The 27,782-nt window shown below is 36.4% G+C and overlaps 1 protein-coding gene across 1 annotated transcript; it reads right to left on the minus strand.

Moving 5' to 3' along the window:
* Positions 1-1,068: 1,068 nt before the first annotated feature.
* CUNH18orf63 (chromosome unknown C18orf63 homolog) lies at positions 1,069-27,782 on the minus strand. Its single transcript, XM_039236389.1, has 13 exons — positions 27,649-27,782; positions 25,785-25,863; positions 23,657-23,713; positions 21,429-21,540; positions 20,807-20,848; positions 19,161-19,237; positions 13,935-14,044; positions 13,017-13,113; positions 12,801-12,904; positions 10,667-10,838; positions 2,522-3,547; positions 2,240-2,338; positions 1,069-1,150 (listed from the first exon to the last, which is right to left on the minus strand). The coding sequence occupies exons 1-12, from the start codon at positions 27,780-27,782 to the stop codon at positions 2,282-2,284; spliced, it is 2,067 nt and encodes a 688-aa protein (XP_039092320.1). The 3' UTR covers positions 1,069-1,150; positions 2,240-2,281.

Here is a 27,782-nt window from a genome sequence, read left to right on the forward strand (position 1 = left end):
AACAATAAAGAGATGCCTGGGTGGCTCAGTCAGGTAAGCATCTGACTCTTGATTTCAGCTCAGGTCACGATTTCATGGTTTGTGAGATTGATTTCCTGTGTTGGGCTCTGTGCTGATAGCGTGGAGCTTGCTTAGGATTCTCTCTTTCTCTCTCTCCCTCTGTCCCTCCCTTGCTCTCTCTCTCTCTCTCTCAAAATAAATAAATAAACATAAAAAGGTAATGCAGTAAAAAAAAGTGGATCTGTGAGAGATAGGTGAAATACAATGGCAAAAAATTAATAATTGTTGAAGCTGGGTGATAACTACTTTTTACACTATTTTTAAAACTTATTTTGGGGCGCCTGGGTGGCTTAGTCGGTTAAGCGTCCGACTTTCGCTTAGGTCATGATCTCGCGGTTCGTGGGTTCGAGCCCCGTGTGGAGCTCTGTGCTGACTGCCAGCTCAGAGCCTGGAGCCTGTTTCAGAGTCTGTGTCTCCCTCTCTCTCTGACCCTCCCCTGCTCATGCTGTCTCTCTCTCTCTCAGAAATAAGACATTAAAAAAACTTATTTATTTATTGAGAGAGCCCATAAGTGGAAGAGAGGGACAGACAGAGAGAGAGAGAGAGAGAGAGAACAAGAGAGAGAGAGAGAATGACAGAGAGAATCTTAAGCAGACTCCCCACTCAGTACAAAGCCCAATGCAGGGTTTTGATCCCATGACCCTGTGATCATGACCTGGGCTGAAATCAGGAGTTGGATGCTAACCTGACCCAGTCTCCCAGGTGCCCCAGAGGTTCTTTACACTATTATCTATACTTTGCATAGCTTGAACTCTTCAATGATAAAAATAATAAGTTAAAAGAAGTTTTAACAAAAATAATCAAGGAGAAAATAAAGGTATTTTTAACTAACAAAACAACTCTATACTTGCCTATCTTTTACAAAAACAGTTTGTATAATACTGTAACCACAGTTAAAAGTTGGCAACAACTTAAATGTCAATCAGTAGGGATAGTGAATATAGTAATACCCCCATGCTACAGAATAAATCCATGTGCCCATGAGAATAACGATTGTCAAGTGATAATGGAATTTCCACAGCAGTGCATGGGGCCTGATTTCATGATCATAGGAGTGTGTGAATGTCCATCCACGTTCAAAGGGCTATCTCTGCAAAGAGGAATTACAGATTTTTTTTTTACTTTTCTCTTGAAACTGTTTTTGTATTATTCAAAAATTTTATAAGGTATATATTAACTTTATATTTGTCAGAAATAATTTTCTATAATGATATCCTATAGCTTTTCTCATTATGCTATTATTTCCAGGTGATGGGATGATTTTTTTTTACTTAAAAATGATCTTAGGTCTTAAGTAATTCAAAGTGGGAAAGTGCTATACTTCTAAAAAATTATGAAATCTGGAATAGATTTATTTTTAAAACAAAAATAAACATTTTAAGGCATTTTAGCACAGTTTTTTTCCTCAACCACCTACTGAGTATACTAAAATGTAAGACGTCAAAACTACATGAACCACATAGTGATTTTTTTAAAAAGGAATAGAATTAAGTACCTTTCAGTTAATTGAAATCAGGCTGAAATTCTATTAATTATAGAAAGAAATAGGATTTATAGAAGAAGAAAATGTTTTCTATTTTGTTCATAACGAATCTGAGTGGAAAATATTCCAACAGTTCTGTGCAAAAAAAGTATTTGTGGATATTTTAGTAATATGTTTGTTCTTAGAATAAAACAGATGGCAGAACGGAATAAAATGTAATTTCCAGATGCATGGTTTTCTGAATTCAGTGACTTGGACTCAGCATTATCAGTTAAAGCTCAAGTTTGACTTTAGCCAGCACTGCGATTTTGTGGAGTAAATTTTAACTTAATGACTGACATTATCTTGGGTAAAAGTCCCAAAGGTACACGTCCCAGTGGCTGTGGAATCTTGCATCTTTAGGCCATCTGCTACTGCTATGACCTCTGCTTAGTCTGCAAAATCCATAGAGCAGAGTGGGAGGCAGCCAGCAGTGGGGCCTCTCTCCACCTCATCCCTCTGTGGGGTCCTTTACGGTTCACAACAGATTCTGTGTATGGCCTTTATTAAAGGGCTGCACTGTTCTCAACATTTCCTATTTCCTTGCTGATTATAAGGCTCTAAAGAATTTAAAACCTTCTTACCAAGAGGTTGGGGATCCCTAAACGTGGCAATTCCAGTTCAGATAATATAATAAAAAAAATCAAAATACGTCACCTAAGTTACCTGGTGGACATGTCCTCCAATCACATCCATGTTCTAGGTTTTAGGAATGATGAGAGATTTCTGAGCTTTCGATTTGTCCACATCATGCATCTGTAATCAGATTGAAGAATCATACTTGGTGAAAATGAACTGTATATACTTGCCGTTGTGTTAAGTGTGTGGATATTCTGTTTCTCATTATGTTTCTAGATGATCTTTGGCAAATCATTTAAATCTTTGTTTAGAGATTTTTAAGGGCCTAACATATATATACCCCAGATTAATTTTTTTTACCTTACTCCGAGGAAAACTGGACTGTCCATAATGGATAGTGTTGGAATGAGGTCTCTTTGAAGCTTTTGAAGATTCTTGACACAGTCTTCTTTTAGACCTGTGGGCTGTTTTGCTTACCATCAATTTGTGGTCACTTACATCAGCTTTTATAGTCTGATTTATTGATTGTGGCTGTGGTAGCTGGGGCTCTTCTGTTTCTGTGTCTGATTCAAAAATGTATGGTTGTTTTTTCATTTTTAGTGACTCGTGGCCTTTCGCTAAAATTTGTGTTATATATTTCCTTGTTAAATTTTCTTTTCTACTCACTTGGAAGTCAACAGCACTTTTTATTACACCTACACTCTTATTTGATATATGAGATACTGAACTATTAGAGAGGTATTTACTTTCATTTAAACTCACAGTTGGTGATTTTCCATTAGAAGAGGGATATTTTGTCATATTTTCACAGGACTCAGTATTTTTTTCTTGCAGGAGTCTGGAAATCTTCTGACTTAAATTTCTAGCATTCATCTGAATGTTACGATTAGATATTTTTTTAATAGCTGGGTCTACATTCGGCTTGTCACTTTGGACCATACTAGTTTTAAGTGAAAAGAATTTAGATTCTGTAACAACATGCTCTTCCCTTTTCAGGTTGCCAGGCTCTAAGATCTTTTTGTTCATCTGTATGGATCGAGTTTTGATAACTGGTATGAATTTAGGGGCAGTATTATTCTGGGAACTAAAGTGTGTGCCTTGAACGTGAAGGTTTCCTGTGTCCGGCTTTGGTGCTTCCAAATGTGCTTGCAGTGCCTTGTCAGACAGCGATTTCATTCTGCTCTGAACAGATTGCTGCAGGGGGTGTGGTGCTGTGGACACCCAGGGCTTCTTCAGATGGCGGCTCAGAAGCTCCATCTTGTGGTCCATAGCTACTGACCCCGGTACAAGACACTGAGCCAGCACAGGTTTGGTGCTAGGGTCCCGAGTCAGAGAGGATCTGAACATTTGTTTAGTGGTCAGATTAGGCGCCTTGACTTTGCTTTCCTAAAAGGATAGAGATTAGGACATTTTTAAAATGTAAAAATGTTCTTAATGGGAAAGAAAGAAGATATAAAATATCATCAAAATAAGAATACAAAATAACAATACAACATATAAGATAGAAAAGAAAGACAAAAAACAAATGAGTCTTCTTGAGGAAACACGTACACTTCTTATGGTTTGCATCCTTTTTTAGGTGCCAACCTTTCAAGATATTTTAAGATGAAGATAAGGCCCTACATTCTACACAGACTATGAAAACTACAACTAGCTACCCATTGTCCTCCAAGTATGGCCATGCTGTTCTCACTCAGAATGTCTTTCCTTCTTCTGTACGCTTGTTTCCTTCTCAACTTCCCATGGTTCTACTATCAGTATCAGTCACACACACACATGCGCGCGCGCGCGCTCGCACACACACACACACACACACAAAGTGAAAGGCAATGTTTGTAACTTTCAGCATGCATGTTCCATCACCCTTTGAGAGTAGGAACCATTACTTTTTCTTACATACTTCACATTCTTAAACCCTTCACACAGTTACCACAAAATACTTGTTCCAAGAAATCAAATGAATGCAAGAGGTGGTTCCATCTATATGAGGCCTTTAACCAGGATTTTTACTATAGGGCAGTGGCTGGCTGTGTCTTGATCATTTGTATTTTCATTGCCTAAAAAAGTGATGGTACCTGGTAGCGATTCAACAAGGATCTGTCAGAATGACTTGTCAGGTACCCCAAAGAGAGCCAAGTGCTTATAGTCTTTTAAAAGAAATTGTGACAATATATATAAAACAGAAAGTTTACCATTTTAACCATTTTTAAGTATACAATTCAGTGGCCCTGAGTACATTCTTCACTGAACTTAGGTTGTGTAATCATCACCAATATCTGTTCCCACAACTTGTTTTTTCATTCCAAACAGAAACCTGTGGTCTTCAGCAGCAATTCCTCTTTTCTCTTCTTGCAGCTCCTGGGGGCCTCTATTCTCTCTATCTATGAATTTGCCCACTCCAGGTATCCTGCATAAGTGCAATCATACAATATTTGTCATTTTATGTCTGACTTATTTCACTCAGCACATTTTCAAGGTTCATCCATATTGTAGCAGATATCAGAATTTCCTTTCTTTCTTTACATGGATAATATTCCATTGCATGGAAATTCCACATTTTGTTTATCTAGTCACTTGTTAGCAGAAAGCGTTTGTAACCTTTTATTTTTTTAAACATTTTATTTTTTGAGAGACAGAGCACAAGCAGAGGAGGGGCAGAGAGAGGGGGAAACACAAGAATCCAAAGCAGGCTCTAGGCTCTGAGATGTCAGCACAGAGCCCAACGCAGGGCTCGAACCCATGAATGTGAGATCATGACCTGAGCCAAAGTCAGAAGCTCAACCGACTGAGCCACCCAAGCGCCCAGTCTTTTAAAAAAAGTATCTATTGGGTCCTAGGGTCTGTAAAAAAGTGACATGTGACAATAATCTGAAACATGGAATGGGGAGTTCTTTTCTCACTCTCTGGCATCAAAAACCCATTGAGTCACAACTTGAAATAAAATTTTATAAATTGCTAGGAATAATGTGAAAAGCCAATACAACTGATTTACTTCTCTCCACTACTGGAGATAAGAGCTGGAAATAGGCAAAGAAAAAGTAAGACAGCAATTCATTTATTGATTAGGCAGAATAAATCACACTAAAACGTAGTGGCTCAAAACAATAATTGTCTTCTCTCTCAGGATTCTGGGAGCTAACTTGGCTTAGTTCAGAGTCTCCCATGGAGCGGCAGTGAGATGACCCTGGGGCTGGCATCACTTCTTCCCTTGTGTGTGATGGCGAATCCTGGCTGTAAATTGAATTAGCTTCCAGCAGCCCCTCATTTGGCCTGGGATCCCAGCGCAAGTGTCCTGGGAGAGGCAGCTTCTACCTGACCTAGGCTTGGAAGCCCCACAGCATCACCTCTGCCACAGCCCTGCCCAGACCCAGGAGGAGGGAACACAGACTCCACCCCGCAAGAGCATGAGTGTCATCATTGGTCATAAGGGCATGGGGAAGGACAATCTCACGGCCATCTTGGAAAATGGAGTACATGTCAGAAAGCATTTTGTCTCTAGCCAGAACCTATGTCATCTCTTACCAACGTCAAGCCTCCAATGTCACAGTACCAAAGGGCTGGTGCACTTTGCGATGAAGTTGCACAAAAGCCTGATGCAGGCTTTAGAGAGGCTTAAAAAGGAGATATGGCGGGAGATGAAGGAACCATGGCCCAATTATTTCTCCACACCAGCAAGGTGCCATAGGATACTCCCCATGGGTCTGAATTGCCACACAAGCCTCACACAGACTAAGTGTAAACATGGTTCTCACTTCACTTCCACCTTTCTAATCATGTGTTACCCTAAGCCAGAACTATGTAGAGAAAGGAATTCAGAAAAATATATTTCCGGCATACTTAAGTTGACATAACACAAAGTCGACATCGAGAACAATATTCCTTCTCCTACCCTGGCTATTCTCGGGAGAGGTGGGAAGACTCTAAGAAAAATCTTGGGTGAGGTTTGAGTTGATACTGAAAATAGATGAGGAGGGCTCACTTCTTGTCTGTCTGTACATTTCTCAAGTTGGTGGCTTATCCATGTCAGTAAGGCAAGAACACACTTTATTTCCCCATAATTTCAGAGGGCACCAAAGACTCAGACAGGGTTCACGACCCTGAGTGAAGGAATACAGAGTTGGCTAAGGAATAGGAGCTGGCTTACAGCCCTGGAGATTGCTACCCTGAATGAAAAGCATGGATCAAAAAGGGGTTTGTATTAGTTTGATAGGGCTGCTTTAACAATTACCATGACTGAGTGGCTTCAGCAACAGAAATGTATTGCCTCAAATTTTGGGAGGCTAGAAGTCTGAAATCAAGGTGTTGTTAGGATTGGGGCCATGAAGAAAGTATCTGTTTCAAGCCTCCCCTCTTGACTTGTAGATGGTCATCTTCATATTCACATGGAGGTCTCCCTGTACATTTACCTGTCTCCGAATTTCCCCTTTATAAATTACCATTCATATTAGATTAGAGGCTCATTCTCATCCAGTATGACCTGATCTTAACTAATTATATCTGCAATGACCCTATTTCAAACAAGACCAAATCTTGAGATATTGGGAACAGGACTTCAACACATGAAGGGGACAAGGAGGACACACTTCAACCCATAACAGGGTGTGATGTGTACTTCTGAAGACACTGAAGAGAGGATGCAGCTGTTCTTCTGAAGACCCTGTGTACAAGGGACTTAGGAGAAAATTCTGTACACTATCTTTGTCAAGATAATTCATGAGCAGAGACCACAAACATCAGACCAATCTAGGTGAAGAAATGAATGCCTCCCTCACCCCTGCATTACCCAGCTGTGACTGTGTGATGGGTATGGTAGACTGAAGCTCATCATCCATCCTACCCTCTGTCTAGTGCTCCTTCCTAAACTAGTGCCTGAAAATCTACAATGGACATTTTCTCCTTTGCAGTTAGGGTTCAGAATACAATTTAGGTTTAACCAATCAGACACAACCATACATTATTGCAGTTGTTAGCAGAAGCCAATGACTGACCATCATTTTTGTAGGTGTCCAGAAACAGAGTTTAGGGCATTCATTCTCGTGGACCATATTAGGCAAATATACCAAATGTCTTCACCCTACACAGTCTTTTCTTGTATAGATACTACCATGAGGAAAATAAAAAGCTAGATGATAGGCATATGAGGAGATTTGTTATAATAATTTCTTTTGCGTATCTTTGGGAACTTCAATCAGTCTTAAAAAAAACTAGTTTGGTAAAACACTCCTGCTAATTTAATTTTTCAAAAAATCAGCTGAATTTTATCAAATAGTCTGATAAATTTACTTTTTACTTAAAGTTTTTTAAATGTTTATTCATTTTTGAGAGACAGAGAGAGACAAAGTTGCAGGTGGGGGAGGAGCAGAGAAAGAGGGAGATACAAAATCTGAAGCAGGCTCCAGGCTCTGAGGTGTCAGCACAGAGCCCAATGTGGGGCCTGAAACCATAAACTATAAGATCATGACCTGAGCCAAAGATGGACGCTTAACTGACTGAGCCACCCAGGTACCCCTATTTTTTACTTTTTAAACTTCTGCTTTTTAGACTACTTGAATCTTAGAGCTAACATGTGGTGTGGCAATCACAGGAACTAACATTTACTGAGAGCTCACCAAGTACAAGGAACCGTTCTAAGTATTATCTGATCCTAAAGCAAAAAACAAAATACCACGAAGCACTGTGAAGTACACGGTGACATGTTACTCAGATCCCCTTCACAGAAGGGCTGTTGTCCCCACTCCTGGGAGTTGGCCCTTGCAGGGGGAGCCTACCTCATCTTAGGACGTGCCTGTCCCCGGGTGGCCCCAAATCCAAAGGCAGATAAAGAAGAGGGCACAGAGGCCTGGCTATTTGGACAATGAAAAATCACCATGATGAGCTGTTTTAGCCTTAGAGCTCTTCAGAAGATTGGCCAAGGCTACATGGTACCTGCTTTTGTTTTTTATAAAATTTATTTCCCAGTGTAAGCAGGGGAGGGGCAGAGAGAGAGGGAGACACAGAATCAGAAGAAGCAGGCTCCAGGCTCTGAGCTGTCAGCACAGAACCCGACGCGGGGCTCAAACCCACGAACCCTGAGATCATGACCTGAGCCAAAGTCAGACGCTTAACCAACTGAGCCCCCAGGAGCCCCTGTACCTGCTTTGCTTTGACTTCTCTCTTGACCCCATCTTCCTCCAGCCTCCCTTTCTGCAAGTGTTCCAAGTTCAGACCCCAGTAAACATCATGTGCACTAAACTCCAGAGTCAACTTCTAGAGAGCTTAATTTGCAACAAAAGTTATTCTCACCACCACTACCAGGCCTTGTTTAACATGGCAACTGGGGCACAAGGAGATCAAATCATTTGCCTAAGTTTATGAGCTCTTAACAACAGATCTAAACTTTCCCCAATTTCATGACAAAGACTCTGCCTCTGGGGTTTAGGTTCTAATTCTGCAATGTATTTAACTGTGTGGCTTTGGTTAAATTACTTGGATGATCTGAGCTTCAGTTTCTTCTGCAAAACTTGGAAAACAATTCTTTATTCCAAGAGTGTGTTTTGATGATTAAGATGAAATAATACGCATAAAAGCAGCTGGCACACAGAAGGTACTCAATAAAACTGAGTGTGATAAATTCTTACTGTCAAGAGCAATATAAAGACCAGGGTTTCCAATTAAGAGTTATTTTACATTTAAAAACCAAATTTGCACAAGTATATTGTCCAGATTCACTATTTCTAAAACTTACATTGGCTGGAAACAATAAGTATTCAATAAATATATCAAATAAAAAATGCAGTATGTAATGATATATTTTCTTCTTAATTCCTCAGATTTGGACTTGGCCAGCAACTAAACTTCTAAAACTGTTATGTCTGGGAAAAACTTAAAGATTCATTATCATAAGGATGTCAATTGGAATTTGTTCACTCACATTCTCTTCTAAGGAAATGGCCTTGTCTATCGGCCCTGATATCTATATGGGCTGCCATGGTTTTTTAAAATTTTTTATTTCTTATTTTTTTTAGTGTTTTATTTATTTCTGAGAGAGAGAGAGAGTGTGTGAGCAGGGAGGGTCAGAGAGAGAGAGAGAGACACAGAATCTGAAGCAGGCTCCAGGCTCTGAGCTGTCAGCACAGAGCCTGACGTGGGGCTTAAACCCATGAACCATGAGATCATGACCCTAGCCGAAGTCAGATGCCCAACTGACTGAGCCACACAGGTGCCCCTTTTACACCATTTACATGAGCTGTCCCTGACTCGAGGACCCCAAATCCCCATGCTCACTAGTGACAGTGCAGCCTGGCCTGAAAAGATAAATGGGGCCCATCAGATACTGGTGCTGGTAAATTTTAGTTGACAATTATAAGAGAATGGAAATAGAAGCAAAAGCTGAAAAAAATGCCATGAGCCACAGCAACTCAGTGCCATGTGAAAGCTGAAATCATTGGAGGAATGGAAATTACAATAAACAGAGGACACAGTAAATCCAGAAAAGAGGTTAAGAAGACAATAGGAATATTCACATAATTCACATTAAATTCAGACTGCTCAAATTGCTCAAACTTTTGTTTTTCTCTTTTATGAAAATACAGTTGTCATTTATAAGAAAGATCATTGTTGGGGCGCCTGGGTGGCTTAGTCGGTTAAGTGTCCGACTTTCGCTTGGGTCATGATCTTGCGGTTCGTGGGTTCGAGCCCCGCGTCGGGCTCTGTGCTGACTGCCAGCTCAGAGCCTGGAGCCTGTTTCAGTCTGTGACTCCCTCTCTCTCTGACCCTCCCCTGCTCACGCTGTCTCTCTCTCTCCTAGAAATAAATAAAACATTAAAAAAAAAAAATTAAAAAAAAAAAAAAGATCATTGTTGAAATTTTTAAATTTAAGCTTCCTTATATTTGTTTCTTTACACTTCCCTTTCAATGTTGTTATCTATTGACAAAGAAACCGTATTCTGTGAGTGTGAAGATAGGCCAGCATATTTTCTTCATCAGTATTGCTTAACTGCTGGTACTTCTTCACAAGATTTCACTTCCCATATCATCTTACAATGAAAACGTTATTGAACTAACTCAATTTCTGTAAACAGAATTATACAAAGGTTTTTTCATCAACTAGACTAAAATGAAGTGGCAATTCAAAGTAAACTTGGATTTGCATGAGGCAAATGTTTCCAAACTATTCTATAAGATCATTTATTCATTGGAAAAAAAAAACTTTTAATGAACATTTTGTACCAGGCATTTGGTGTAAGAAAATGAATATGATATTTGTCCTCCCGGAGTTCACACTAAATTAGAGTAGACTAGTAAACAACTATTACTATAATGCCATGTTAAATACGGTAATAACAACCAATATCCGTGACAAATGATCAAGTACAATCACATCAAAGAGCATTAGGGAAACACTGAACTGAGAGAAAAGAATTCTACAACAATGAGTTAAGCAGTACCTCAGAGAAAGCAAGAGATCCAAGTAAAACAGGTACATACTATGACTTGGAGAACTCAGTAGGCTGTGAGATTTCTTACCTGTACATGAGGATTCATTAGTTCTTGTGTGTAGTAGCACGGTTTAGTTGTCATCTTTATGGGAAAGCCACATATATGAGGCAGTTTAGATTTTAAATCTGAAAGGAAACTTTTCAACACACCTTCCAAATCTACCCTTGGAAAGAACTGTATGGGCTGACTTCTGATGCAGCTGAGAGGGTATCTGAACAATGTTAAAGAAAAATAGAACAGTTTTTGTACTTAAGAGAGAGCAATTTCTATGGAATCAAAAAAAGAATTACAATAGTAATTGTTAAAAGGCACATATAACTAAACCCTATCTTATATACTTGTTTCATATTTTCCAAAGCTAAAAGTATGTTTGTTTTATCACAGGGATCTTGATTCCTTCTATTTTAACGCTCAAAATCAAGACTGCTTATTGTGTCCTTATTATAGAGCTTTCCATATAGACTCGTAGACTAGGATTTTCCAAAAATGACTTATAAGAAAGACACTATGATCTTTATAGATTACAAAAATAAGTGTTTATAATAAACAATAAACAGGCTGCATCTCCAAATGCTGTAAAAATTTAGTACAGAGAAACAACACATACAGATTGTGTTCAGGCTCCAAAAGCAGATCTTTGAGAAAAGTGGTTACTTTTTCTAATGAAAAATATTCTAGGACTTGGAACAATATCTTGCATTGAATGACAGGGAGTAGTTGATCTCTGTCAACCTCAATTTTATACTGAGATTTGGGTTAGGAAATGTAGAATGCAGAAAGAGAACACTATGTCTTTTCTTTCTTTCATTTTGAAACTCTAGCAGGTCAGAATACAGAGACAAGAATGTGCAATCAGTACCAATCACAATTGAAGAGTTTCACCTGAGCACATGTAATTATTATTAAATTATTTAAGTAATGTTGGGGCGCCTGGGTGGCTTAGTTGGTTAAGCGTCTGACTTTCGCTTAGGTCATGATCTCACGGTTCGTGGGTTCGAGCCCCGCGTCGGGCTCTGTGCTGACTGCCAGCTCAGAGCCTGGAGCCTGTTTCAGTCTGTGACTCCCTCTCTCTCTGACCCTCCCCTGCTCACGCTGTCTCTCTCTCTGTCTCCTAGAAATAAATAAAACATTTTAAAAAAAAGAAAGAAAATATCTGCACAGCACACTGGGGCAAGTGGACAAGGCTGTGGTCTTGAGCAGTCCCTGAGACTCCTGCTACCCCAAGCCTGCCCTATGACCCCAAAATACCTACACTTCCTATAACCCATTGTNAGCTCAGAGCCTGGAGCCTGTTTCAGTCTGTGACTCCCTCTCTCTCTGACCCTCCCCTGCTCACGCTGTCTCTCTCTCTCTCTCCTAGGGAAAAAAAAAAAAAAAATTTAAAAAAAATTATTTAAGTAATGTTAAGACATTTTCCTTTTTTTAATTTTTCAATGTTTTATTTATTATTATTATTATTATTATTATTATTAATGTTTTATTATTTCTGAGAGAAAGAGACAGTGTGAGCAGGGGAGGGTCAGAGAGAGAGGGAGACACAGAATCTGAAACAGGCTCCAGACTCCGAGCTGGCTGTCAGCACAGAGCCTGACACGGGGCACAAACCCACGAACTGTGAGATCATGACCTGAGCCAAAGTCGGACTCTTAAGGGACTGAGCCATCCAGATGTCCCAAGACATTTTCTTAAATCATTGGGGTGCATTAAGTGCAAATAAGATCCTCTAAATTTTGCCTGTAAGATGAGATAATCTTTCAAAAAGAAAAATCTTTGTTAAAAGACTAATTCTTTTAATTCTACCCTTTCAATAATATCCAAAATGCCACTGGAGGGAGCCCTTGACTAAGGAGAATTCAGGGTTATTTTCTAGGATTATTTACGGTCTACTAGCAATCATGTAAACATTTTTCTATCTATTCTGAAGTTCCTTTTGTTGCCTAAATTGTTGCAATAGCATTTAAGAGAAAAAAATATCATTATTAATTTCATCCTGAAACAAATATAGAAAAATTCTAAGGCAAACAAGAAACACTCAAGCAGATAAAAAAGAAGCTAGAGAGGAAAGCAGTTTCATTTAGATGCAGAGAAGGTTGAAAATGATGACACCATTGGGGCAGGAGCAAATCTGGACCATGAGGTTGGCAGGGGGCTTCTGGCATACGTGATGTGTAAAGGATATGTGAAGAGCCTTTCTCCCATCATTTTGAAGTAGACGCTGCAGTATATTCTACTATTTCCACAATCTTCTGGAAGTTTATAGCCATACTGAAAATTAAAAACCAAGCTGAAATTCTCTCAAGAGAAAGCTAAACTTAGATTAAATTATAAGAAGCAAAATCAAATAGCTTCTAACGTAATATACATTTCTATTCCTTACCAGGTCATCCCAGTGCATCTGGAAATCTTCATACGAGTGAAAAGGACTGTCAGGGGGTATGGTGTGAAGAATACTTATTATTTGTCCCCTTTTCATACTATGAAAAATAAGGGTTGATAAAATATTCTGAGCCAATTCTTGGATGTGATTTTATTTAACTATGTAATTTAACTTAGAACATATTCAAAAAGATTTAACAACTATCTTTATATAAGTAAAAACTATGCATTTACTCCTAGTTCCAAACACACACTGTAGTAAATCTTAAAAACCAGAATTGTTAGGAAAAATGAAATTGAATTGATACAAACAATGTGCCAGTTACAAACACAAAATAATGACAAATAAACTGTTGCCTAGTAACTGTCAGATGTTAGGGAAAAGTCTGTTAAGAGCTGAATGAATCAGAATCAAATCCATGTTCCCCATCTACCTATTCCCTGCTTTGATGATTAAATTATCATGCATATTCTTTTAGTTAATTAAAGTTCTTTTCCCTAAGCAGGTTACAATTTCATCCCAATAGTCCCATCTGTATGAATAATAAGCCATTTTCCCCCTACAGACAGTACAATCCTAGAAAAAAGCTCATGTCAAATGGTAATGAATCATTTATTATATATAAAGTTTATAAGGTTTTATTGATATTATAATAGCTGTAATTTCATAATGAGATCTAGAAATTTTACTTTTGTAAAAACTATATTTAACAAAAATGTAAGTGTATAATAAAATTATTTTAGTAATTTGGTAAACTGATGACTTCTATAAGTATGACAACACTTTTTAAGTTACAATCAGTTTCAAAAACTCATTTTAAAAACTCCTTTACCCTTTTGTACACATTGATGTTGAAGCAAAATGAGAGAGAACTACTACACCTTGGACCCACCCAGATGCTACAGCTTGAAATCTCACCTTGGCAAAACGTAGCACCAGTTGCTTAAAATTGAATGTCCTTCAATGACAGCATTCTTGTTAGTATCAAAATTCTTTATAACACTTTGAGAAATATCAAATTCTCTTAGCTTTTAATAGAAATAAGATTTAATGTATAAGTCCTCAAAAGAATTTATGAAACAGAAGGAAACATTAAAAAACACATATTTCACACACATATACATACAGCCAATTACAAAGCGTTTTAAAGGCTTGGGTTACACTGGAGGTATAACACCTCACATAATGCAGTCAGGGTTTCAGCTCACCCTACTTCTCTCTATACAACGTATCAAGGATTTCATGCCTTCTCTCATTTTCCAACCCCAAACCCCTATCTTGTACTTATTTCAACTGGTTTTCAATTTTTTGATGATGTTAGTTTATAGGAAGTTGAATTCCTTCTAAAGTAAGGTATTTACATTTTGTCAGAATAGCAACTTTACTAATTTTTTATTTACTTTTTTTCTTTTTTAGCTGGAGGATGAGTTAGAGAGTTGTTCCTCTATCTGGTCCTTGGAAGGGAGAGCCAATATTCAACTCTCCTGTAGCCTTTTTCTGTCTCCTGGGATGCTCTTCCTCTGGTCCTCAGGTGCCCTATCTGCAGGGTATTTAACCTTATAGTTTGTCAAGAACCCTTCATTTACATTTCCTCCCCTCTGGGACATTTCATACAGTAAGTCAAAGATAAGGAGAGATTTCATTGAAGAGAAGAATAAAGTATTAATGTCCTATAAGACACTGTATTAGGATCAGAGAGGATGGTCCATAATTTCATAACCCCTCATCCTCTAACCTGTCTTCATACAGCTTTTGGGAAATAATGGTCTCACTTCATACTCTACTGCTTTTCACTAAACTCTAACTAAACAGGTCAAATTTTTGTTGTTGCCTAGACAAGTCACAACAATACACCTGCTTAACGCAATGCCCTTACCCTGATTTATCTGAGGTCTACCAGTACAAGCCTTATAGGCCAGACCCATCTCCTCTACGTTCAGTGACTGATCCTTCTCTGATTTCTGACAGCATTAATTAAAACTAATGGAAATGAGGGAACAGGGCAAAACAGAAAAACATAAATTTAGGAACAGAAAGATAAGAATTGCTGGTTATGATATGAGGTAAGAGAGCAATGACACTAAGAATGAATATTGTCCTGCGCACTGGAAATAAACCTTGCACTGTGATATACTGTGCTTAAGAGCTGAGTTGTCTAATCTGTGACAAAAGGAAAGGATGGCCAGTGCTGGGATGGCTACGAACATCAGGAGAGGCTGACTGCAGGTGGATAAGTAGATTATTTGAGGGAAAACAGAACCTAAAATTGAATTCAGAGAAGACAGATATGTTCAAATGTTCATGGTTTATGAATTCTCATACATACCTACTCACATAGCTTGAGTTATATGCTTCTGCCTATTCCAACACTATTCAAAGACCCAAGAGAATTGCTGCAGAGATCTCCACGGTACCAGCACTTAAGGTCTATATTGGATTTTTTCAACATAGATTTTTCTGAAGATTGGCAAACTACCCAAGTGTTCATCACACACCCCCAAGAGACAGTTAACCTCTTACATGTGTTTACTTAACAAATATTTATAACAAGTCCTTATGTGAATAGACCTGCACTAATAAGAAGTACTCAGTAAATATCACTTCTCTCTTATAACACCAATCTAAAGAATTTGGACTTTATTTTCTCTAAGCAATGTTGAGATAATAGAGATATTTAGGTTGGGGCCATTTGCTTTAGAAAGAACTCTGTTGACACTGAAAAACTAGAGAATAAATAAGGGGAAAGGCTAGAAAAAGGAAAGCCAGTATGGAGACCATTAATAGTTCAGGCCAAGAAGAGGGCCTAACTTAGAGCAATGGAAATGGAGGGAGAGGAAGAGATTTCAGAGATCAAGGGAGGCTATTAATGGCTGATTGGATACAGGAAGCAAGGACCAAGGATAACTCTGAAGTCTGTAGCTGGGGGTAACTTATTAGCTGTTGATGCCAGTAACCCAGAGTGAATACAAAGGAATAACACAGTTGAGGTGAGGGAGGGTGACAAATAATTTAGTGTTAGACACAACTGAGACTGAGCATCATTAGAACACTCCTGTGAAAGTATCTGAGAGAGGACAAGGTATAAGAATATTTAGGAGGTACCAGTGTATCGGCTCACCACTGGACTAGTTGAATTTGCTAAGGCAAAGAAAGACATGCTGTAAATGGAACCCTAGGGAGTAATAACATTTAAAGTGTGATAAGAGAAAGAAGAGTCAAGGATGAATGGTAGGAAATTCTGGATAAAGCAATTTCAGGGATATCAAAAGAGATTATTTCAAGAAGGAAAGAAAACACTGTCCAAGTTCCAAAGGTTTCAAATATGAATTCTCTCAAACATCTCCTTTTTTCTCTGAACTCAAAAGTCATGTAGTTTCTATTACACATAGTTTGATACTATATTGTCAAATATGGTTATTTACTTGTAATTTTTTTCAATACACATTGAGTATCTACTCCTGTCAGGCTCTATGGGACATACAAATCTGAGTCAGGAAACCTAAGACTAGGTGAAGGAAGTATGATGCAGTGTAGAAGAAGAATGAACAGAGTCAAAGGAAAACTGTAAATCCTGAATCTCTTTATTACTACCTTTATGACCTGGAGCAAGTGACTTACCCTTTGTCCCAATTCACTTACATAAGGGGAATGAAAGTATATAAAATAAACTAGAGAGGACATCCTCTTCCTATTCACCTTTATTCCCCTCACCTGACCTATAACCAATACTAGATTTTAATAAAAGGAAAATTCATGCAATAATCTTTTAGTGTATATGGGGAACAAAGACAAGGGAAAACCTACACTCTCAGAGATTACAACTTAGTAGGAACATAGACATGTATGAAACTAATTTTTATAACAGAACATGAAAAATGCCATATCAAAAATTTTGGTAAAGTGAGATTTAGAAGAGCTGATGACCAATTATAATTTAGGGAATCAACAGAACAAGTGTGCATTGAATGTATAATGTTAAGTAGAAGAAAGAAGTACATCTTCCCCATTTCTGGTATTTGCTTCCATGTTGAGGAAGCTCTACCACATATTCCTGATGTCTCCCTGCCCTTTCATTCATTCATCCCTAGGGCAGAAGGGGTTACTATCTGGTTGATGAAACTGGGACAATTCCTCCTTATTCCTCTTGGGAGCTGGCTTACTGGCAAAGAGTAGTACTGCATTCTGTCATATTGGGAATGGTGCCTGATCTTCCAACGGAGATCTGGGTTTCCGTTACTCTCATATGTAGGTGGGGAATCTACTTAATTCTAGGGTTCAGATAGGTTACATTCTTTAATAACTTTTTTCAATAATAAAGTGTGACCATATACGTATTAAACAAAATGGAGACCAAACTTGAAAATTCCTTAAGCAGGCAAAACCAGTTGAGCCATGGAAGTAAAACCTAATCTAGCTCATTCTAAAATAAGTGAAATTTAATTTCAACTATTTCTTATAAATACTCTAAAAATCATAAATAAAGCTTAAATTATTTTCCAAAATGGAGTAAGATAACTTTTAACCAATTCCCTGTCATTTGGGAAACTCCATTACTATAACCAATCATTATAAAAATAAAATTGCTTCCACAGTTTCATTATATAAGCTATTCTGTAACAACACCCTTCGGAGCTTCATTCCACTATTGGTTTGAAGATTCCTGGTTCACAAACTATTCTTTTATGCACAATAAACTCAATAAATACAATAAACTCAATCTGACCAATTGATCTGATTTTATTTTTAACATACTCTAGCTCATATAGGTTGGGTCAGTATTCCATTAGGTTAGTGCCCCTTTCACTCTCAAAAGTATCCATTTTGGACCATAATTATATTCTCACTCTAGTAATAAAGGTGGTATCCTGATTTATATATGTCTTATTCTTATTTGTCAATCTCTAATTGATTCAAAACTCGGGTATATAAAACACAAGTATAATCTGTAGAAAATTCAAATGGCAGTAAAACATGTATTAGTCCATAGGAAGCTTATTATAAAATAAACTGGCAATATAGAAGATGAGTATAATTCTAAACATACAAATGAGAATATGAATATGTTTCAGAATAGCACCAAGGTGTAAAAGAGGCTGGGAGGTCACCTTGGCTCCAAGCCTTGGGGAGGTTCCTCTCAGAACAAGATATTCATGTCACGTTGTCCTTTTCATTTATTTTTATGCAGGTCAGTTTACCTACTGGCTTACACAATTCTTAAGGGTCAGAAAATAGATCTTATTTAGTTTTTACTTACCTAGTGCCTCAATATAACACATAATCAAAAAATTAAAGAGAAATATGAATGGAGTAGCATTGGTGCTAGCTCTTAAAGGATGATATGATACGTAACTAATCAGAGGGTCACTCTAAGCACAGAAGGGGCATCTGTCTCAACTTGGACACTACTGACACTTTGGGCTGGATAACTCTGTGTTGGGCTGGAGGTGAGGTTGCTGTCTCATGCACGATAGGATTTTTTAGCAGCATCCCTGGCCTCAAAACACTAAATGCCAGTAGCAACACAACCTTCTCCCTTTGTCATAATCAAATTTTTCTCCAGACATTATCAAATATCTCATGGGGAGCAAAATCATTCATTTCCTTCCCCACCCACCTCTACTGAGAAACACTGAAACAGAAGAAAGAAAATAGTATTTATTGATTATGCTGGCTGTTATGAGAACTAGTAAAATAAAAGACATATCCTTCTACAAAGAAGGCAGAAACCATTATAAGAAAGCAGATGTGAAAAACTGCTACCAGAATGGTAATGAGGGGATATGACATTTAGTATGAGCTGAAGAAGTGCTTTTAATATTTGGAGGTGAAAAAAGAGGCAAGTAGTGACTGCTGAGGCAAGGTAGGGTTGTGGAGAGTCTTGAATGCCATCTACAAAGAGTTTTTGAACAAGATAGTATGATTAAATCTGTGTTAAACTGACGGTATATTGTTTTCTTTGAGTAAACAGATTTAGAAAAATATCAACATATTAAGCATTTAATAATATGGATATTGATAATAAAAAGCTCTTATTACTCTTCTTGTTAAAAATTAAAACCTATGAGCATGTTGGTAATAATAAAAACACATTAAGTATATAATAAATCTAGTAAAGTTAATTATAGAAATCAAAATATGTGGTACCTCAGGTGGCGGCAGTCTGATTGTGTAAGCTTCTACGCTTAGACAAACTTGAGTTTCAGTTACATTGATGTCTAATACTGAAAATAAAATATTTAACTGTGAGTTTTCTGGAATTATTACCCAATCTTATCAAGTTAACTATTTTAGTAACAAAAGAAAGGACTTTAATTTATCTAATTTAATTTAGAAACTCAGTTAAGAACAAGTATTTTTTCCTCAATGGTAAAATTTTTTTTTAAAATCACCATATAATATTTGAGAATCTACAGATGAGACAGAGGTCTGAAACAACACTGATATATGGGCATGTATGTGTTGAGGGGTCATAGGGCAGGGTTACAATAAAACAATGAGTCATCCCACAGGTGAGTGAAAAATTCCATAAATACCTTTTATAAGCCTGACTTCTATTATTATATATTATATGTGAAAAATGGAGACTGCCTTCTTAAATCAGGAGAGGTGCCATGCTGAGCTCCTGACTTCATAGTCTTTTCCTAACAAATGCCTATCAGTATACCAGCAGATATAATACAGATTTCATAGAACCCCAAGGCTTCTACCTTGTTCTTTCATAATTAAAATTACTTATGTAAGCCAGAGAGTGGTTATTGGGAAAGGGTAGTACCTGGACGAAAGCATGAGAGGATTTCTGGGGAACTGGTAATGTTCTGTTTCTTGACCTGAGAACTGGTTCTGAGGATATATGTAGTCTGTGAGAATCCAATGAGCTATACACTTACAATTTGTCAGTTTTGCTATAGAATGTTACATTTGGTAAAACTAAAAGAAAAATTCTAATACAAGAGTGAGGAATTTTGCTCTCCTAAACTTTGATCTTTAATCTCTGGCAGCTATAGACTCTTGACAGTGGGGATGAGACTGCATTTCTGTAATGAACCCATTTGTCCAGAGCTAGAGAACAGTGACTGCCACTGTCCAATTTAAAAATAAAACCAGTGTAAAGAAGCAAACAGGCTTCAGCCTGAAAGTTAACTCAAATCGAATAGTTGTGGAATAGAGGTGCTAGCTCAGGACCTAAGGCGATGCCCAAATTGTGGTGAAAGCTACCATGATTGATGAATGTCTACTTGGTCTCAGGACTGCCACCTCTCTGCTATCTCTGGACCACTGTTTAGGAACAGGTCTATCTGCAAAACAGCCTTGCTGATTATCAATAAAAGAATTAGGCCATACTGTAAACTGTGTATTTTAGATCGTTTTTGTCTCTTTAGACAATCTTTTCTTTTCTCTTTTAAGGAGAAGGATTATGTTCTCACAGGAAATGAATCTTTTACTTACAATGGTACTGACAATTTTTAATGATATGATTCTGGAAACTATATGTTACAAATGCCTGCTGAATTAAATTTCTTCAGAGTCATAATTTTAACTAAGTAGAGAAATTAAAAATATAGATTTAATTCCAATAAGAGAAGTTAATTTTTTCTCTTATAGATAAAAACATATATTTTGACCCAGAGATGATGTCCTGGGAAAAATTGTGATTATAATAACAACCAATTAAATCATGACAAAACTTATTCATCAAGATTGTAGCAACCCAACAACCTGTAACATTATTTTCTTTAACAATAGTCGATCATATTCATGTTTTATCTTTTGACTTATACATCTTTACTTACCAACAGCACTTTGCTTTCCCATCTGAGAAAGAAATTCTTGTCCTTAAAAAATTCATAGGATATGCTGTATTATTATAACTTACAAATTATGCTTGATTAATAAAATTTTTTTTCTGTATAATTATCAAAGCCAAGGAAAACACTTTAAAATGCAGTTTTACACAAAGGACTATCTGAAGAGAGTCTGGGGAAAGAATTACAATCACTCTAAAAGTATCCAAGTTGAGAAATAACAATTCTTCTAATGTTTATTTCCTGGCATAAAATACTTAGAAAATGGACAGACCTCAACACAAAATCCAGAATAGCCTTTTGATTCCAACAATGTTGGTAATTTGTGTTCATTTTATTATAATTCTCCATAACTTATAGTTATTCCTTTCCAACTTCAAGTATTATATAATTTTAAAAAATTAATTGAAAAACATCAACAGGCCTCTGGATATCACTGTAAGTAAGGAGAGGACATTTATATTGTGTGGACTTGCCTAAGAAGGCTTAGTTGGGGCTATCCTCTAAAAACTATTCCCTAAAAAGAATATACCTTGAAATTTAAAACAGATGCACATAATACAAATAATCTAGTTCAGAAACCCCAGACAACTGAAAGAGATAAAGTCACCTTGCACCAAGAGATGGCCAGTTTTATTCCAGGCTGGAGCAAGTCTAGCCATGAGTGAATATGAGAGGCAGTTTTGAAGAATTACAGGAATTACTCTTTGTGGAGCCTCCACCTAAACATATTAAAGAACAAAATATGGGCAAATTTACAGCAATTGGCATGTCCCTATAAACTCAAACAAAATGTTTTTTAGACCACCACCAAACAAACTGGGTTATTTTGGATATGAGTTGTAGTCATCACTGTAGCTAATCCTATTTTGTTCTAAAGTTAAGGAAGTGTGAAAACATATTCGCTCTGAAACTCTGAAGACTCTCATGCTGCAATGCCCAAATTCTCTCTCGTTATCCGGGCTCAATAAGCTTTAACTTCTGAAGCTCCTGTGCTAGGTAGGAGCACTTTACTTTGTATTCTGCTTTGCACAGAGGAAACCAGCCCAGAACTATATTACAATAATTTTCATTGTTGTTCACGCTAATCCAACATCAGAAAACAATTAAATACTTACATGGGCACACATGAAACCAACACACACTGTCTCTACCTGTAGAGAATTTTGAAAAGTCAGGACTTTTACTTATGACTAATAAGTATTTATAGGTCCATATTTATCCTCCCCCTGAAATAACTGAAAAACTGGGCGGGTTATATGAAACGATGGTTCACAAGACATTGGACATCTAGCAACAAAGAGGAGCAATCCTTAAGAGACGGGAAACCTACAATTACCTCCTGCATACTGATGAAGGAGGGTTTCTAAGCTGCGGTGCAGTGAGGGAGAACCCTGGAAGAGCCAGTGGGTTCTCTCCATTGAGGAGCCAGCTGAGAGTCCAAGAGGCCAAGCAAGCTACTGTTGAGGGCAAAGCATTAGCGAGGAGAGAACTGAATGGAGCGCCAACTCCGAGATCAGCAGAGTCCCTCTTGAGTCATCACATCAGCTAAGTATGGATTAGTACATGCATGTAAGGAAAATACCCAGGGCTGGGGAAAGGACCCAGTTGTTTTCTAGACATATATCCTTACAAAGATAGCCTAGAAGAAAATGCTGCCATTGCGTCTCTTAGCAAGACATGCAGAAAAATGAGAGAGCCAAGGAGAACTGTCTCCCAAAGATTATTCATCCCTCATTTTTGTAACATTTTGGTTTCTGGTGAATTTTCCCAGGATACAAGTAACTAATCTGTTGGTAAGGAAGAAGACCAAATCTGTTCAATTTGTTTCACAGATATTTTAATTAAGGATACTATCAATAGGACTTCAAGTAGCAGTATGAGGCCAACTTGCAACATTAAGCTCAAACATGAACCCAAAGAAATGCCATACTTTGGGCCATAAAACAAGCCTCAATAAATTTTAAAAAAGGTTCAAGTTATACAAAACATGTTCTCTAACAACAGTTAAATTAGAAAATAATAATAATAAGTATCCTTGGAAAATCCTCAAATATATGGAAACTACATAACACACTTCTAACCCATAGTTCAAAGAAGTCAAAGGAGGCTTAGAGGAAAAATAAAAATAAAACATATATTTCAGAGAAAATTTATAGCACTAAATGTCTCTATATTAGAAAAGAATGTTCTCAAATCTATCACCTCATCTCCTACCTTAAGAAACTAAATCATGAAGAGTAAACTAAACCCAAAATAACCATAAGAAAGCAAATAATGAACCAAAATGAAAATCAATGAGATAAAAAACAGTAAAACAACCAAGAAAATCTACGAAACCAAAGCTTGTGTTTTGCAATCAATGAGCTTGTTAAGCCTCTAGGAAGACCAGTTAGGGAGGGGAAAAAAAAACACGTTACCAATATCAGGAATGAGAGAGATGACATCACCAGAGATGCTACAGCAAAGGAAATTAAAGGATATTAGAAGCAACTTTATATCAATAAATTTGACAAGTTAGATGAAATGAATAATTCCTTGACTTAGATAACTTGAATAGTTCTACTATACATTAATGATATCGAAATTATAGTTAAAAATCTTCCCACAAGGAAAATGCCTGGCCCTGATAATTTGACTAATGAATTTTACCAAGAATTTATGGAAGAAATGATAAAAATTCTACACAAATCTCAAAACTCTAAAAGGCAGGTTCTTTCACATTCCTGGCAATAACTTACGAGAAAGATACTTTAAGTTTTGTTTGATGACAAAAAGAAGTTGAATACAAAATCAATATAAATAATATTTGGAATTATTATCTTCTTAAAAACTTACTTTAGCTCCGTGTTTTTCAACATAGGCATTAAGTTTTCCAGCTTTATAAAATGGTATCTATAACAACAAAACAACAAAACTTCACATTTATAAAAATTACTTAACATAAACATATTATTAAATAAAGCAACATAAAAAGAATTTAAACATTATACAGCAGAGGACACATCGTCAGGCCACCATCCTAACTGCTCATATGTAGGGGAGAAGCAAGTGATAATCTCTCCCTAAAATAGGATCTGTGGGTACATTCTCAAAGTTAAGAAAGCCTTTTGGAAAGTGATATAAACCTAGAAAAGGAAAAGGCTAATAAGTTTCATGTAATATTTAACATCTCTAATATACAGTAAATTTCTAGGCATGAATAAAGAATATGGACACAAATGTTAAGATTAAGACAAAGTTCAAAAGGTGAAAGTGCTTTAACTAACCAATGAAACAGAGAGAAATTCAAAGAAGATATTATTTTTAACCTAACAGATTGGCATATATATAAAGGGTGCTAATATCTAGTGTTTATGAGGATATGGAAATATAGGTTCTCTCAATATACTATTTATTAAAATGTCTTCCAGTATACACTTTTCAGAGAGTAATTTAGCACCATCTAGATTATAGTATAAAATGTATAAATGTATATAGTATAAAATGTACTGCAATCCCTCTTCTAGGAATTTAACCCATAGAAACTACCAGACAAATAAAAATGATTTAATTTCAATGATGGTTTCTGAAGCACTATAGTGCATTAGAACTCAGATGTGCGTTAGAAAATATTAACTAAATTATTATACGCCTATACAATAAAATACTTCACAGCCTTAACAATAAAACAGAATAACATCCAGGAGAAGCTGTTCAAGGGGAAATGAATGGGAAGTTTAAAATAGTATGTGTAATAATTCTATTTTCTACTTTAAATATAAAAAGAATTATGTAATATCTTTGTAAAAGGCTGTTTTCTTCTTAGTATTCTTGCTAACATTAGGACTCTTGAATTTACAAGAACTCTGAAAAAAAATCCTCCTTGTTCCATAAAGATTTTCAGGTAGAAAAGAACACAAATAAGAGTTATTAGTGTTTACTTGTCTACCAGCAGCTTATCCTTTTTTTTTTTTTTTTAATATTTTTATTTATTTCTAGGAAAGAGAGAGACAGCATGAGTAGGGGAGGGTCAGAGAGAGAGGGAGATACAGACTCTGAAATAGGCTCCAGGCTCTGAGCTGGCAGTCAGGACAGAGCCCGATGCAGGGCTCGAACCCACAAACCGCGAGATCATGACCTAAGCGAAAGTTGGACGCTTAACCGACTAAGCCACCCAGGCGCCCCAGCAGCTTATCCTTCTTAAAAATATCAAGAATGAGATGATAAGATGAATATATAACCATATAACATAGAAGAAAAAAGGAACTAAAAGTTTATTGATAGCTTATTAGTATTAATAAATGTTCATTTCACTGAATTCTGAGGAATTAAAATCTCAGAATAAGAGGACTTTTACAAAGATTTTTGATAAAAAATCACAGGATAATATAATTTTTATAAAGATTTTTGGCATTTCATTATCATTCCCAGTAACATACAGCACTGGGAAATATGTTTTTCATTCTAATTTTATTAAGTGTAATAAGTTTTTAAAATACAGTTTCCAAATTAAAAACACTGTAGATTTAAGTCCTTTAAAAACAATTGAACATACATTGGAATGGGAAACTTCTTCCTTTACATTAAATGAAATTCAATACTCTGGTTTCTCTTCAGATCGTATAAATCTTTTGCCTTTTACATTAAATGGAATTCAAAGGAAAAGAATATAAGAAAAAGATTAAGCCCATGCAGCCTTTAAAAAATTATGCTATATTTTATTAATAGTCTTTATCTTAGTATTTATGACAGAATAAACTAAATATTAAATTAGAACCACAAAAATGAATTTTAAACATCAGATATATCAAAGTCTATATATATATATATAAAGTTATATAAAGTCAATAATTGACTCAATCAAATTATAACACAGGTAATTTGGCTTTATAAACCACATTCAATTTGAGCTATAATTAATACTTTTATCAATATTGCTCCCAATAATTAGTAATAATACTTCATAAAATTTTAAAATACTAACCGCCATCACTACCCAAATTTGGCTTAATATTCCAGGCACAGGTGATGTAAGAATATCTTGGTGCAAAAACAGCAATTGCCTGTGGAGATGAAATGTACTAATTTTAAAGTGGATTTGCCCACTGTCTGGTTTTGTTTTATCAGAACATTTAGAAAATTGTTTAGTTCTATTCAAAGGTTTACATTTCTTCTAGGGAAGGACTGTGTTATAGACTTCTGTATTTCTCCCCACACTTAACATGGTAACTTGAATATTTAGGTATTCAGCCAAAATTTAAGAATGTTAGAAGGTTTAAACTATTAAAATTAATAGGAAAACTTGTCCGTGCATCTGAGTTTCCCAATCTCTTTCATCTGTGAACCTAGATTACTCATTTAAAACTCTATTTCTATCCAAGTATAGATTTGAAGATGTCTAAACATTGTTAGGAATCCAGCTCTTCTAACTTGTTTCTTCTATTTTCCTTTTTTTAAATGGTGGTCAGGAGGCATTAGAGACAAGAGTATTAAGTATTCTTCTATCAGTGAAGTTATCAAATACTTCACCATTACAACTATAGACTAGAAGCTTTTCCTTTAAACAGAAATTTTTTTTCCAAGCCAAAATGAAGAAGTTAGTGGTTTTAGTTTAGCATTCAACAGCCAAACGAACTCATAACAAAAATCATCACAATTCAAATTACCATCAATAATTTTGTTTCAAAGATCAAGAAAAAGGTGGGTAAAATACAAAAGGGACTAGAAATGGAAATATGAAAAATTTCAAAATTAATCATCAAGAAAACAAACTTTAAAAAACACGAGTGTGTATAGAGGGAGAGAAGGGTTTCCTCAAAAAGTAAGATGGGCCAATCTGTTTCTCGTCAGAACCCTAGTGTAGAACCAGGTGCAGCAAGCACTTGGTTTTTGCAATGCCTGCCTTTGTCTGACATGGTCAAGCCTCTTCTCAATCTGTTCCAGCCTCTTGTCAGTTATTGGACATTTAGTCAAGACATCCCACTCTGTGGCATGGCCACCTTCAGTTTGAGGGTAAAGAGCAGAAAATCACAGGTTTTCCACCTATTTGTTTCCAAGAGGAGTCACAGGTACATGTTCAGTAGGTACCAAATTACACCTTAGCAGGAAGGTACAGGCTCCTGAATGCACTTGAGTGGGAGAATATACCAAGGGAAGAAGAAAAGTTTTGTAATTGAGAACAAAATGGGAGGGCACCTCGAGAGTGTCTTCCTTATTTCTGGCTCCTAGCAATGTTGTTTGCTCCTCTCCAAGAGAGGCAGCTACAGACGTAATCTTGTCATGTATTCTAAGAGTCCTTGGAGCGCCTCAAACAATTTAAGGGACTAATACATGCTGGGCCCTTAGCAATCATGGAGTTATACTTTAGGCTTCAACCAAGCTGTTTTTCAGACTATCTTGGGTCAGATATTTCAAGATAGTTCTTGAGAAATAGTCTTCAGAAATGATCTTATGCTGAACTGAAAATTAAGAGAAATTGTCATCTAAAATGTTTACAATATCTCCTAAAGTGTCCATAAACAGTAGGTACTCAATAAACATTTATTAATTTCTATCTCTAAGTTTTGGGGAGTCTGATTTAATTCATCAATGTCTAAAAAAATTTAAAACATCACACAAGAAGTCACAAATATAAAAACTCAATAGTGTCATATTTAATCTCAAGTATTTTAAGTCCTTCCCTAAATGTAATCCAATATACTTGGTCAGAACAAAACGGAATTCTTTTATTTTAAACTATATACACAGATTGAATAAAAGAGTAATTTGCTTTAAAGGAGATACTTCTAAAACAGCTCTTATAAGTCTCAAAAATTTAGAAAGCCTTAGTTACAAAGTGTATTTTTTACCTGCACATCTTCATTTGTGTACTCCTAATCTCAGTATCTGCCACCTCATTACTCAATATTATTCTGACAGCACAGAGTTTGTGTAAATCTGGAGATGTGATGAAGAACAATGATTGCTGCCTAGAATCATTCAT

The sequence above is a fragment of the Hyaena hyaena genome, unplaced genomic scaffold (genome assembly GCF_003009895.1).
Source record: "Hyaena hyaena isolate Hyena2069 unplaced genomic scaffold, ASM300989v1 scaffold_110, whole genome shotgun sequence".
Lineage (NCBI taxonomy): Eukaryota > Metazoa > Chordata > Mammalia > Carnivora > Hyaenidae > Hyaena > Hyaena hyaena.